General features: G+C 39.0%; 4 protein-coding genes across 6 annotated transcripts; 2 read left to right on the plus strand and 2 right to left on the minus strand.

Moving 5' to 3' along the window:
* The first annotated feature begins 720 nt into the window (after positions 1-720).
* On the plus strand, positions 721-6304 carry LOC135939101 (zinc finger protein 573-like). Of its 2 annotated transcripts, none has more exons than XM_065483292.1 (11): positions 721-966; positions 1339-1546; positions 1605-1706; positions 1758-2225; positions 2274-2426; positions 2486-2523; positions 2772-3260; positions 3874-4180; positions 4491-4888; positions 5536-5855; positions 5915-6304. In XM_065483292.1, the coding sequence occupies exons 1-11, from the start codon at positions 860-862 to the stop codon at positions 6256-6258; spliced, it is 2934 nt and encodes a 977-aa protein (XP_065339364.1). In that variant the 5' UTR covers positions 721-859; the 3' UTR covers positions 6259-6304. The 2 variants fall into 2 exon arrangements, with proteins under 2 accessions (XP_065339364.1, XP_065339365.1); XM_065483293.1 differs by having other exon boundaries at positions 2781-3260.
* A 220-nt stretch (positions 6305-6524) lies between these two features.
* LOC135938345 (uncharacterized) lies at positions 6525-8413 on the plus strand. Its single transcript, XM_065481961.1, has 7 exons — positions 6525-6712; positions 6764-6991; positions 7100-7191; positions 7253-7358; positions 7658-7734; positions 7800-7931; positions 8074-8413. Exons 1-7 carry the CDS (start codon positions 6620-6622, stop codon positions 8411-8413), a joined length of 1068 nt encoding a protein of 355 aa, XP_065338033.1. The 5' UTR covers positions 6525-6619.
* A 44-nt stretch (positions 8414-8457) lies between these two features.
* LOC135939111 (C-type lectin 37Da-like) lies at positions 8458-9360 on the minus strand. The gene is made up of 5 exons (XM_065483309.1): positions 9163-9360; positions 9074-9101; positions 8956-9014; positions 8783-8894; positions 8458-8722 (listed from the first exon to the last, which is right to left on the minus strand). The coding sequence occupies exons 1-5, from the start codon at positions 9211-9213 to the stop codon at positions 8502-8504; spliced, it is 471 nt and encodes a 156-aa protein (XP_065339381.1). The 5' UTR covers positions 9214-9360; the 3' UTR covers positions 8458-8501.
* A 69-nt stretch (positions 9361-9429) lies between these two features.
* Positions 9430-13989, minus strand: LOC135939106 (RNA-binding protein 45). 2 transcript variants are annotated; one of them, XM_065483301.1, is made up of 10 exons: positions 13838-13989; positions 13367-13623; positions 13189-13303; positions 12684-12878; positions 12199-12624; positions 10847-10992; positions 10610-10724; positions 10054-10210; positions 9901-10006; positions 9430-9784 (listed from the first exon to the last, which is right to left on the minus strand). In XM_065483301.1, the coding sequence occupies exons 2-9, from the start codon at positions 13596-13598 to the stop codon at positions 9905-9907; spliced, it is 1488 nt and encodes a 495-aa protein (XP_065339373.1). In that variant the 5' UTR covers positions 13599-13623; positions 13838-13989; the 3' UTR covers positions 9430-9784; positions 9901-9904. The 2 variants fall into 2 exon arrangements, with proteins under 2 accessions (XP_065339373.1, XP_065339374.1); XM_065483302.1 differs by lacking the exon at positions 13838-13989 and adding an exon at positions 13677-13781.
* Positions 13990-14037: the final 48 nt, after the last annotated feature.

Below are 14037 nucleotides of genomic sequence, written 5' to 3' on the forward strand. Positions count from 1 at the left end.
AATTTCTAACCAGTAAAATTAACCTATATAATTCAAAATGACAATATTTAATTTGTTGTTTCTTTTACAACAATACAATATATATGTATTGTTAATATTAATATTAAGCAGCATACATAAAAAGCTGTTAAAGGTTTAGACGTGATATGGAACTAATTTTGAATTCAATTTATGTAGCTTTTTAATCTTATCTTTTAACCAAAATACCTTTAATTATCCTAATTATTATCGTTCATGGCTCAAACTTCTCGTTTTCCTTCTCAAGTATAACATGAAGCGCTCTATTTGGCCGAGAAGTGTGTGACTGTGAACTATAGTTTTAATTTTTCCATACTATCGCAAAAATTCGATGCTGTCATGTTTGAGCTGTTTGAGAGAAATTTAAAAATAGTTAAATACTCAGCGGGAGAGCTCTCGTTTCTATTCTACTGATTTGAGCTTTCTCCCCCTCAAGCGAAAAAACAGGCATGAAAGGATAGCTATTTAGCTAATAGAAAAATAAAACTCAGACAATAAAATTATTATATTTTCATTTTTCTCGAGGTTTAAATCCAGTTTATATTCCATCTTCAATTTTAAAAACTAAAAACCAATTCTTTGCAAAAATATGCGCGCCCTTTTAAGAGAGAAAAGGACTGGAGGGGCAGAGACGCACGTTGTTTGGATTCAGTATTAATGCTACGCCTCCTCCGTTCCCGCGGTTCCCGCCCCTTTTCTACACTACTACAAGAAATACAAGCTGCAACCAGATCGTAAACGTAAACATTGGATTGGAAATCTGAACTTCGCCCGTCAAGCAGTCCAGAAATCTTTAGTGTTGGCAGTTTTGACGTTAATCGAATGCTTTAAAAGAACTAAAATGCCGGTTAGGCGGATCAAATGCCATTATTTCAGGTGCAAGACAAATCAGAATAGTGATGATTTTCAAGATGTGGGCATTACAGTGCATTCAATTCCAGTCCACAGGTATTATCAACTAGGAGTGCCAGACTTCCAAAGCTAAAACCCGGAGATTTTGGACTCGAAAACCCGGAGATCCCTATACTCCCCGTGTTAAATTTTCAGTCCCAAACCCGGAGATCCCTATGCCCCCGTGTTAAAGTTTTCAGTCCCAAACCCAGAGATCTCCGGTCGAAACCCGGAGAGTGGCAGCCCTATTATCAACCCTTAAATTTCATTTGGAAACTAAAGAAAATGAACACATTTTTTGATGACTTTGACTTATAAATTTTTATATCATAAATGATAAATTTGCTACTATATTTACTCTGTACGTTGTTCATGATAATTTTTCTGTCAATAAGCATTTTTGTAACATATATATCCGGGATTTTTCAGCAAAAGAGAAGTGCTTGACTGTATGAACATCGCGTATTATGGTGGAAAGATACCAGAGCTCCCATCAATTCGTATTTGCTCCTTGCATTTCCCCGCATCGGCTTTTGATGGGGAGTTTGAGCACAAAGGTGTCCTTCGTCGGAAGCTGAGCAGAAGAGCTGTGCCTTACGATTGGAGGACCTTGTGCTCAAAGGAAGAAGTTGAGCGGGCAAGCATATTGTTTTACGCGTCTTCTATAATAAAAGTTAAAATATAATCTCCTGCAGATTGAAGCCAGAACATCATTTAGAAAAGGAGATGACATCCTCCAATACATGGATGAACGGAGACGTGGTTACATCGAAGGTCAAAGTGCTCCAAGAATTGAAGTAATAATCTGTCATGAAAAGGAGAGCTTCTTTATCTAAGCATTTCTTTAGCATAACTATTCCAAGATTGCTGAAGAGGACAGTGCCCCAACATACATTTCAAGAACTGAGGTGGAGCTTGTACATAATATGCCAGTCTTTCGGATTGCACCTGGCGTGAACGTCGAAGAAACGATTGAGTACACTAGGAAAATTTACCACCAGAACGTCTCTTTACAAGCAGCTCAACAGTCTGAACAGCGAAATCAGAAATCAGTTGGAAATGATGACTGTGAAGTTGTTCAAGAGCACATATACACTAACAACAATCTGGACGAATCATCTGAAGTGTTTAATGAAGAAGACATCACCACCTGTTCAAATGAAACATTTCCAGAAGTGAGGAATGAGTGCGTCACTCCAAAGGAAAAGATCTGCAGACTCTGTGGCGTGGAGAATGTGACCATGATTGCTATTTACGATGTCCTGGGCAGACGTTTGAGTCTCGCTGAGAAGATCAATGCTGCTTTACCTATCCACGTAATATTAAAATTATTAGAATCAATTTTATTTTATATCAACGCACAGGTTTCAGAGTTTGACGACATGCCATCTCAAATTTGTCTTCAGTGCGTGGAGAATGTGGACAAAATGTTCTTTTTCCACAAAAAAATCACTGTGACTGATGAAAAGCTACGAGTTATGTTCAATATTCCAGACCCAAATGCAGATAGTGCGAAGGTAATATGAATATTTACGATCACCTGTTAATATCTAAATTAAAACCAAAACCTTTGCAGAAGGATATTCTGCGCGCCGTGATGGACGACGTTGGAATGTAAGTTTTGATCCTGACGAAATTTCAAGGGGTGGGGGACAAAATTTGCTGGAGAAAAACAAACTAAACGAAATTTAATTTACACTAGAAATCAGTCTTTTCTTTTAGATTGTGGGAAATATTTTTTTACTATATAATTATACATTTTTTACTGTTTTTATCATGGGAATTTTGGAAAATTTGGAGAACACAATATCTCACCTCCACGTGACATTTGGTTTCCTGCTATACTGTAATTACTCAACCAGTATTTTTAGAGGGGACGACATGAACGACTTTGACGACAAAGACGTTGAGGTCAAGAAAGAAGAAAATTACAGTGATGAAGAGCAAGAGGAAGAGATCGATGATTGTGACGTGTTGCTGGAAGTGGATGACACAAACGATGAAGAAATACACCTGTCAGCTGTGGAACAAAACAAAGATCCAGCTCATGAGGCAGAGTATGCGCCTTTGGTTTGCTCGACGTGCAATCACACCTTGAAAAGCGCCGAGGACTATGTTGTGCACCAGAAACAGCACGGAATAAGGCTGTGGCACTGTCCGCTCTGCATGGTCTTCTACAGCAGCAATATCATGCTGAAGCACCACTGGTTCCAAATCCACAACAGAAGCATCAGGAATACCACGCCTCACAGCACTGAAGTCCGCAACATTATGAAAAAGTTCAGCTCGAACCCAACCAAACTCATTTGTAAACACTGCAAAGCTTCCTTTGAATTCGTCGATGAGTACAGGTAACTGCGACAAAACTAATTTCTATTTAATGATTGCAAGACGAAATTTTATATTTTATCTCCTGTTAAAAACATAATTCAGGGGAACTGTGATTTGCAGATGGTTTTGTTGCCGTTTGTGCTGTAGTGGCCAATCTTTTGAAACTCTTCCTGAGGATTAATCTTATTAAATTTTAAAACAAAGAAAATAAAACTTTCTATTTTGTATTGGAAACATATAATTTATTATTTTGGCTATTGAAGGCTATATTGAACGGGTCTTGAGTTCAGAAATCATTTAATTTTCATCCATTAAATATCATTTTTCTTTGCTGGATTGCGGCTTCAAGGAATGAAATTGACCAAATGATATGTTTTGAGAAATTTCCCAATACAGATAAATATATTTTTTCATATTTTTTTAAGTTGACTTTCTGTTATTAAATTAATAATTTGTCTCATATAAAATTTATGATTACCTCAATTTCCTGTGAAACCTCTTATGTTTATAAGTCAAACATCTCTAAATTTCATGATTTGGGCAAACCTTTTTCTCCCATAACGATTTGTAGCTCAAGGCAAAGACTCTTCTTTAATTTAGAGGTTGTCTAACAATCTGTATCCCTTTGCCCAGGTCGCACATCATGCAGGAGTTGCGAATTCGCCGGCAAACTCTAAAGATCAAGACTCCAGCCACCATCAAATGTGATTACTGTGACGAGATGCACACCACAGTCGCGAAGAAGCAAGCTCACATGCAAAAATTGCACACTGAGTACAAACCGCATCAGTGCAGCTTCTGCCTGAGAAAGTTCCGCGTCAAGTCTAGCATGAAGGCGCACGAAGACTCTCACAGGGAGGAAAACACGTCACTGTGCACCGTCTGTGGCTACCTTTGCAGCTCAAGAGTAATTCTCAGGGCACACATGAGGAAGCACATGGTAACTTGGAATTAAAACTTAATGAGAAAGATCTATTAAGAGAAGACTGCATGATCCCCAATCCCCAATTTTAATATCTAAGATACCCTAAACACCTTTCAAATATAAAAGAAATTTTTGTATAATTTTTTGCTGATGAGGACAGGTTGACCAAAATTTAGAGAAAATGCTCCAAACATTTTATTTGCGTGGACACTTTTGTTATTTCAGCATGAACTTCCGTCAAATTCCGTTATTATTCTAAATAGAATATAATTTTTCTGCAGCTGTGTTGGGTTTCCCAATAAAACAATTGAATATCACGTTTCAGGACCCTATACCATGCGAAATCTGCGACAAAGTGATGATTCCCGATCGGCTGAGGGCTCACATGAAAAGCCACAAGTTGGGTCGGCCCCTGAAGTGCCCGCACTGCCCATCCATGTTCCGGATGATGCGGCACCTGAAGCAGCACCTGCAGGCGCACACAGATTGCCGCTTCACCTGCAACCTTTGCACGTACTCGACTAAGCGCAAACTGATCATGCACTCGCACATGCGGAGGACGCACGCCATTGATATGGGAGACACGCTCATGTGCGGCTTGCAGGACTGCGGCCAGGTTGTTTCTAGTGCTGCCCAACTGTATGAGCACATCAGCGAGGAGCACCAGGTTACTGAAAAACTGACAAATCCAATTGGAAATGGAGTGGACAGCTTCTACTGCAGGTGAGTTCAGTGTTGCATTTGTCTACCAGCCAGATTTTTTTACCACTGACTTTTATTTACTACTCAATTTGTACTAAATTCTTGAGCAAGAAAAATTAATTTTTCCATTTTCACCTGTAAAATCTAAAATTTGCGATTGGAGTGGTCAAAATTTCCTCTACTATGCAGATTTTTTCATTAAAATTTGCTATTTTCTGCCTCAATTTCTCCAATAAATTATCTCTGACAGTTTTTCAAGTTGAGGTCATGAGCAAATAATAGAAAATTATTGAAAACTATGGTGCAAACAAGAAACTGGTAAAAATTGTAAAACGTGGCTTTTACCTCTTCATTTTATTAAAAATGCGAGTTTTTTGCAACCCTGGGTAAGCGCATGAAGTAGTAATCTCTAAGGATAATTCGCACATCGTTGGATAAATCGCGACTAGAGGAATCGAAAACAAACGAAAAATCGTAATTTTTTTTGAGAAATTTCGCAAAATCTGAAAATTCACTGTTCTTAGGTCCTAATATCATAATTGCACAGTTAAACTGCTTCCTTTCACAAACAATAGACATCCAACTAGCCTAAAATAAACCAAGGAATTTTGTAAAATTTTGCGTTTTGTCCCGGAAATAAAACTAATAATGCCAAATTTGGAAACTAGGTACTGCCAAGGAACATCCAGCACACCTGCCACCTACGCTTCTCACTTGCGCCAGGAGCATGCTGAGGTCGAGAGCTTCACATACACCTGCACAGTTTGCATGCATGACTACAAGTCGCTGAGCGAGCTGATCGAGCACCTCGAGTCGCACCCTGAAAGTCTGCGTTACCAGTGCAGGCAGTGTACGAGAAAATTCGTGTCGTCGCTGAAGCGGTTGGCGCACGAGAGCATGGAGCACAGCAGGGAATGGCTGAGGTGCGTCCTCTGCTTTGAGAAAGTGTCGTTAGAGCTGTTTCATGATCATCTCGAAACGCACAAAAGTATGCAATGAATTCCCCTATGTTTATTCACTTCATTACTTATCTTTTTCCAATTCCAGGAGACGATTCCTATTCAACTACTTTCACAGACTATGATAGCTATGCTGACCCCGTGAAAACACACGAAAGCAAAACAGGAAGCTCGAACAATTGGGTGATTTGCCAACACTGCGCCAAACCATTCCCAAACAAACAGCAATTGGGCTGGCATGAAAACTTACACACTGCGAACTTTATCTACAACTGCGAATCGTGTGACTACGTGTGTACAAACAAAAAGTCAATTCGCCAGCACAGAAAGAACAAACACATCATGGAAAACACAGTCGACCAGGAAATTGTTACTGTTGAGCCAGCTTCAAACAGTCACCCACCATTCACTGCTGTATTTTTAACCATGTAAAGCTGTTTTTTTTTTTAAGGAAGAAAATAAATTCATAAACACTTAATTGATAGTCTGATTTTTTTCCCTCTGCTACCAATTGATATTCCATTTATTTTGTTGTTTTCTTTAGGATTGATGGGGTAAATTAACTGCAATCGACTTCCACACTACTTCACTTTTTCATAAATTTCAAAACACCTGTCAGAGTACTTGCAAAATTCTGCCAAACAAATCGAAACTTTATGTATGTACTTCACCTTGGTTGGTCACCAGTTTTGACAATGAGAAATAAAAATATTAAAATAATTCAACAATGTGCAACCAAAAATGAAACTACAAACCATGTGTTGCTGCGAGGAGAAACAACCAGTCACCGCAGATGTGTGCCTTAAATGTGAGGAAAATCTCAGACAGTTTTGCAGACTTATTGAGATTTCAAACGCAGCAACTAGAAACTTTTTACAATAATGAGGTGGATTAGTCAAATTTTAATTTTCACACTATGTTTTACTTCATTCTTTAGAGCGCTTTCAGGGTCCTGAAGCAAAAATGGGATGCTGAAATAGCAGCTCTCGTTGAGTTTCTGGCTAGCAACCGTCAACTCGTAACATCACGACCTGAATCCTGCGACAAATCTGCCCAGTGCAGTAGTGACAGCCCTGCACTAACTGTTCCGTCCAGTTGTCACCAGTCCACACAAACCGACTCTCTTCAAGATTCGAACCAGAGTCAAAGACAAATATATTTAAAGGTATTTTTACGAAATTGTTTTTTGTAGTTTCATTTTGCTTTATAACAATTTAAGATAACCGACTTAAATAAATTCGAAACGTATAAAAGGATTTTTTTGTTTCTATAGGATGTTGCTATTGACTGTCAGACCGATCTCTTCCCTGAATTGTCCAGAATCCCTGACAGTGGAATGTCTCAAGAAAGAGCCACTACTAGCATGTTAGTCTAAACAACTGATTTTTTAAATATTGATTTGAAAATATCACTTTTTTCCGCACAGCAGAGAGAAAACAGAGCCGATATTTATGCCTAGCAAGACCTCTACTGCCAAAAAGCGCCAGCACCAATTTTATGAAGGAAGAATCTTCCAGGAAGGTGAATCCCAGGTGAGATTTTTTAAATAATACTAAAAATGAAAAATGTATTCAAATATGGCATACATGACCTAAACTATGTTGACCAACCCTTGGAATGGGTCCTCATATTTAGATGTTGTCCTAGTAGATCCAAGGCCCACCTGAAAATTTCAGGTCGAATTTTTTAGAATTGCCTATTTTACAAGGGACTCAATGTTGGTCCCTTTTGAAAATTACATTTATTCAAATAAATATAACTATAGAAGAAAATATAAATTTTTAATAGCCAATCAATGGGGGACACAACATAATGCATTTTCTAATTTAAGGATACTGCGAACACAAAACGAATGGATTACTCAAAGGCGCATCAATATTTTGGGGCAGGTTCAAAAAATAATGTTTTGTAAGTCTGGCAGTTATTATTATTATTATTATTCCACTGACATTTTATATTTAAAATACATGCAGCGAGGAAAAACGAAACCTCTTGTTAAGCTCTGACAACGGCAGCAGGATGAAGCGTAATTCAGGCGGCCGTTTGAAGCACCGATTGCAAACCCGGTCAAAAAATAATGCAAGGGACCTGTCAGAATCATCAAGGTTAGTAATTTTTAAAGGTTCTCCCAGCAAAATATTTTAGAATAAAAGGTTTGCACTTTTCAATGTCAATCGGTTGTTGACGGCCCTAGCAGCCTCTTTTCCAAAATCTTTAATTGTTGTGCTCGAATTTTTCAATTTGCAGAAGTGAAACTAGCACTGACAATTCATCCAGTCAGTTCTCACGTTGTTGTTGCAATAAATCGCCAAATATTGTGAATTCGTCGTCATCGTCTCTGTGCATCGACGAAAAAGAATACTGGGCCGTGTCCAAAGTGACCCATCGCACGACCGCAACAGGTGAAGACGTGACCAATTTTGCCATAATGAGAGTGGACAACGTCAAGCCTTGTCCGGTCAGCGACAAACCTGTCGCAGGGGAAATCGTGATGACCGCCCCGCTGAGCCACCAGTGCATTGCCAGGGATGTCCCTGGACGAGGCGACTGGCGCTTCTGGGAATTCATTAGTTCAGCTTTAAAATAAAATCTGTTAAAATAGTTCAGTGCACGCTAAATAAAATTAATGGCTTCGTTCAGATTGTCGTTGCTTTTATTTCAGTGTGTGGACAACACTATGGTTCTTCGCACACAGAAGCGAACCAGCGACCAGTGCACTCGATGTCGTCCCAGCCATTGGGGAACGCGGAGACCACGACGCAAAATTCTGATCCGGCGGGCAAGTTGGGTTCACCGGTTGCCCAGTCGGTGTAGGTTACCTCTTCGCCAGTGGAGCGCCACAGGAACTGACCGTCAGCGAGCTTTGCACCGGATGACCACAGGTTCATATCAAAATCTGATACGCCAAACAATGTTATGAAACTTAAAGTCTTCCGCCTTGATGAGTTTCATTCACCTGGTTCGAGGAGCAGAAAATTCCTGATGGAATTCCACTTCTCCACGGTCTGGTAGCTTATCAAGGTCAAGTTTCTTCTTTCGCAGAGCGCTTGAGCATCGTGCCAGTCTGCCTAATAACGTGCATTGAGTTTTCTCGTGCGTTAGGCGTTAAACTCTTAAAATGTTCATTACATAGTTTTGCATCTCGAAGTAGTACTGTTTACCATCAATTTCGACCCACTGCGATCCAACTAAAAATTATTCATGATTGGAACACACTCGCTCTTAATATTAAAAGAACTAGACTTACTTTTGCTGGCCGATTCAGCATTATTTCCCTGCGAAAAATGTTTGGATATTCAAGTAATTGACGAAAAAGCGAGAAACTAGTTTTGTTACCTGGATGGCCAAGCCAGCGACTAAAATCAAAATATATTTCATATTTTGCATGTCTCTGTCGTGGTTTTTCGAGTGTCAAACGACTGAGGAATCTTTGGACAGTAGCCAGTGAACAAAAGTCTGTTAGCTATCTTTAAAAATCTCGGCTGATAAGGCAATTATCGCGATTTTTGCAATAAACAGCCTTCAGTCTGAAGATTATTTGAGTCTGAATAAGTCAACTTTGTCAATGGTAAAAATCGTGGATTACAAAATGAAAACAACTGGTTGCATGTAACAAATTTTAATGTGACTATAAAAATTAGCTATCATATATTATGTTCGAAGATGTTGTGATGTATTGAGAAACAAAAAGAAAAATTTTCAATCACGTTTGATCACTGGAGTAAAAATGAGTACAAATTAATATAAAACTTAAACAGTTTAGGTCAAGTATCAGAGCTATAATACTTGCTGGGAATCAAGAGTATAATTTGCTAATATAAAATAAAACAAAACTTCCATAAATATAAGTGAATATAGAGAGTCAATAGTCCTCACAGAAGACACACAAAAATGAGTTGGACGAGTCGTTTGTTTGTCTCGTTGCAAGTCTTTCGTACAGCTTGGCATAGGTCGTGCGCTGTCAACACAATATCAAAAATACGAGTGAATGCGGGTAAAAATCGACAAACAGGCCTGACACTTTTAATTCACGGCAGCAATCACAGATTTATTAACAAAAAAATTGTCACTGACCTCATCAATATTCCATTTTGACCCTCTTGCGACTGACGTCATCCTTGGCAGGCTCCGCAGGCAGCACCTTCAACCTTCGCCCGCAAATCATCTCGCCGTGCAGGGTCTGCAAAATTGAGTAAGATACGCTCAGCATGGAATCGTTGGGCTCACCTTCATCGCCAGCTCGGCACTCTCTTTTGAAGCGTACTTAACATATCCGCAAGTCTTTTGTCCGATCAGGTAGACATCTATCAAATTGCCGAACCTGCTGAAGACGTCCTTCAGAATAGGCACGGCAGGAGGGGATGGCTGGCATACAATGAACAAGCTGAGAAAAAAATACAAACGTATTATGATTTCAATTGGTTAATATATAAAATTATTTCAAGACATTCACTATAGTCGTGGTGGAGATTGTGATTTGTGGAAAGTCGTTTCGTGTATTTAACTATGCAAAATATCACCGATAATTTTTTTATAAAGAACCACGATTTGTCAGAAAATAATTGGCGAGTTAAATAATCAAGACATTTCAATTCTTTTGAATTTATAATTTGAGTGCATTTAAAATTATATAGGTACTACCGTAAAATAAAATAATATTTTTAAGAAACCGCAGCAATGTTGAATGTATTAAATTTAAATACTTCAGATAAGGGCTGAAATAAAAAATTGCGAAATACAAAATAACGAGGAAAATTAGTATAGCAATTCAATAGATGCTCACCGTTCGACGACTTCAGCGCCGTACGGAGCACAATTTTGAGGTGGCGGAAGAGGTACTGAGCAAAATCTGGGGTCAAAGGTCTTGTCGGCGGGTCGCGCCATGATTGCGGGAATTCCTGAAATTATTATTACGGAATTAGTACGGTCTTTTCCACAACTAACTCATCTTCTGAATTGACCGTTAGTTGTACACCGATGGTGTCCAATAAAATGAATGATAATAACTCATCTTCTATACCTGGGTTTGTAGCTGCTACTTGAATTATGGCCCTGGCAGATACAAAATTATCAGGTAAGGCAGTAAATTCAGGTCTGACGGCTTGAGGGTTGAGTGGCACGATGCTGTGCCTAGGCACTGTGGAGGGACCAGCACCAGTCAGCGACCTAGGTGTGTCAAAAAAATTTGTTACTAAAAATATTCAATATATTTGGAAGAAAACTCATTTAAGATAAATAAAATCAATGAAATCTAATCTCACCTTTTATAAAAATTTCAAACTGTGAGACATGTCCAATTGCCTATTATTTAATTCTAAAAATGTCACGGGTTAAATCTTTTTAAAAAAAATCAAAAAGTTATAAAAACTAAGCGGGTTGCAGTTTGCCAAAAAAGTAACCCCTTTCAATTTGATTCTAGCTTTTCTTCTATACACAAAGTTAAATTAATTCAGTTCCTTGATGGCGTATTCTAATATTTATGTATTTCAATTGTTTCTCAATAATTCTTATAAACCCTTGTATTTGATGGTTTTTACGAATTTTGGGGCTTCGGTGGCTTTTTAAGGGACCATAAGAAATATTGTTTAAATATCAAACTGTGGACTGTGGATTTTCATTCAATCGGGATGATATTTTATCGGTAGATTTGACTTGATAAGACAAATCGATCAGCGTACATTTTTTCCAGATAAGTCCCTAGATTATATAGTATTGCCGGGACATTTGAAAATGGTTCATTATATATTAGTTAGAGATAACATTTTCACGCTTTTTGAGCCAACTTCTAAGCAATGTAGCTCACTATGATTTTTGTTATAATCAAACTTCTTTTTTAATCAAACACGATGAAATAAAATATTGGTCACTGTGGAAAAAGGAAATTTGATCCAGCTTACAGAATAAGTTTCCTTCTCTACGTTTAAGCATTAAAAAAATTACAAAATCTGGTACGAAACGTTATAGATAAATTTATTTTCAAAACGTCAAAAATGACCCACTAATCGGTTTGTGTCTTTAATGGTTTCGCCAAGACAAAAACGTTGAATTTTGAGTTTTCTTGTCAGAAATATTTACCTCAGCCTAAAGACATTAAATTTCAATTAGCCTTGAGTTGAATATAATTAAAACCAGTCTTCATCCTTGAGTGTTTACTTCAAAGGCACTTTCCAAAAGAAGACCTTTTCTATAATTTGTAACAATATCCCTTCTGATTTTACTTTAATTTAAATATAAAATAAGACTCAAATTAAATACTGAAAAGAAGTGGGCCTCAGAAATTTATATTTTTAGTGACATAATCCGGATTTGTTTTTAAAAAGAACTGACAGATCAAACGAGAATTTCCCAGCTGAAATATACAAAGTAACTCACGGTCTTTCTTTGAGAGGAGCATCTAGCTTGACAATGAGGCGCTGCCCAATGGGGTATTCAAAGCCATGGAGCTTCTCTCTGGCGAAAGCGGCCGCCTGCGGATATTTGTAGACGGCGACAGCGTGGCCCTTGAACTGTCCGGTCACCGGGTCGGGAATGAGCTGTAAGTAGTCCATGCCAGGCACGATGTCGAAGAGTCGCCACAGCTGGTCCTGGTTCAGCGTGTGCGACGCGATGATGTTGAGGGTGGTGCTGCACGCGTCGCCCTGGTTAAAGGCCTCGGCAAAATTCGCGTTCGGCCCCAACTGTAGGGGAAAGCGGTCTGGCTCGGAAGCGGGGCCCGAAGACTTCTGCGGCTTAGGCTCGGCGAAAACGGGCTTGAAAGATTTATCACAACCTTCGAAGGCCTTGGCAGCATGACTGGCCCTGCAGGAACCATTATTTTAAAGATTTCTCAAAGGTTGCGGGCATGCGCAAAAACGCACCTGTGGTACTTAATGTAGGCAAACCCCTTGCTAACTTTAGTCTCGTGGTCTTTGACGATCGAGACGTAATCAATATCACCAAACTGAGAAAATATTTCCTCCAACTCTTTCTGGGTGATGCTTTTTGGCACCATCACAAACAGACGTAACAGTCTCTCCTCTTCATTCACTTCTCTTCTAGAACCTTGTTCTCGGCTGAAAAAGTGTTGTTTATTTTAGGATAATTTTCCTAAATTTCATTTCATGTAAATTGCATCTAAATTACAAAAAATGAGAAATACCTTGAATTTCTTAAATAATTTATAGCATGGTAACCAAGCAACGAAAGCAACAAATTTTAGAAAGTATTTTAGCTATAATCGAATTAGAATTTTAGGAATGTGCGACTTAAATAGGGGCCGTCACGCATGATAAATTAATTTGAACGGCATGATTTAATGCCACAACAACGTGAACCAATTAATACATAAAGAAGTGGGGGTTTAATTCTGTTATTGAAATTTACCTAGCTGCTATCATGACCTTTAGAGGCCTTGGGTGATTGGGAATGCAAGATCCGTTCATTTCTTCCATCGCTGAAGCGGCCTCCGACGTTTTGGAGAACTTGATATAAACAACTCCTGCGATTTGAATGATTGCATTAGATAATTTAATTAAATCCAAGATTTCATGAATGTGCAAACCTTTAGGTTCGCCCGAGGATTTGTCCTTGACGAACCATATTTCCTCAATGGTGCCGAATTTTGAGAAAGCTTCCTGAAACTCCTTTTCGGTAATGTGCTTGTCACAAACGATGAAGAGCCTGGAGTTAGGCGGGTCGTCATACTTGCTGGGCTCTTTACTGTTGTTGTTGTTGTTTCTGAACGACAGCTCGGTGACATGCTGGATGTCATCAGCTCGACGTCGATCGTTCATTTTAACTTAAACTCTGCTATATCACCTGAAATGATGAATCACGCCGTTAGCAAGGGCAGAGGCCGAATTCGCAAGCACCGTATGTGAGTCAGACATGAGCGAGGGTCTCGGCTGACCGTGCACCTGTGGCTCATTTGTCAATATAAGAACTCGATCCAGGCCAAATAATGAAAAAATGTGAAAGCAGTGACCCATTTAAGCGTCGCGGCCAACCCTCCCTGACCAGAATTCCTGCTCACCTCATGAATTCAGGTACTTTTGGCCGCGTGACAGGGTAGACACACATGTAATGAAGGTGTAATAACAAATAATAGACGTCATCAGATCTTAGAAGGTGGTCATTGACATTAGAGAGTTCATTTAAAAGTTTCCTCGCCGAACTCCGGCTCGCGTGTGCCACCTGTCGGCTGAGCTTGTCACTGTCAGTACCAGATAGCGC

The sequence above is a fragment of the Cloeon dipterum genome, chromosome 3 (assembly GCF_949628265.1).
Source record: "Cloeon dipterum chromosome 3, ieCloDipt1.1, whole genome shotgun sequence".
NCBI lineage: Eukaryota > Metazoa > Arthropoda > Insecta > Ephemeroptera > Baetidae > Cloeon > Cloeon dipterum.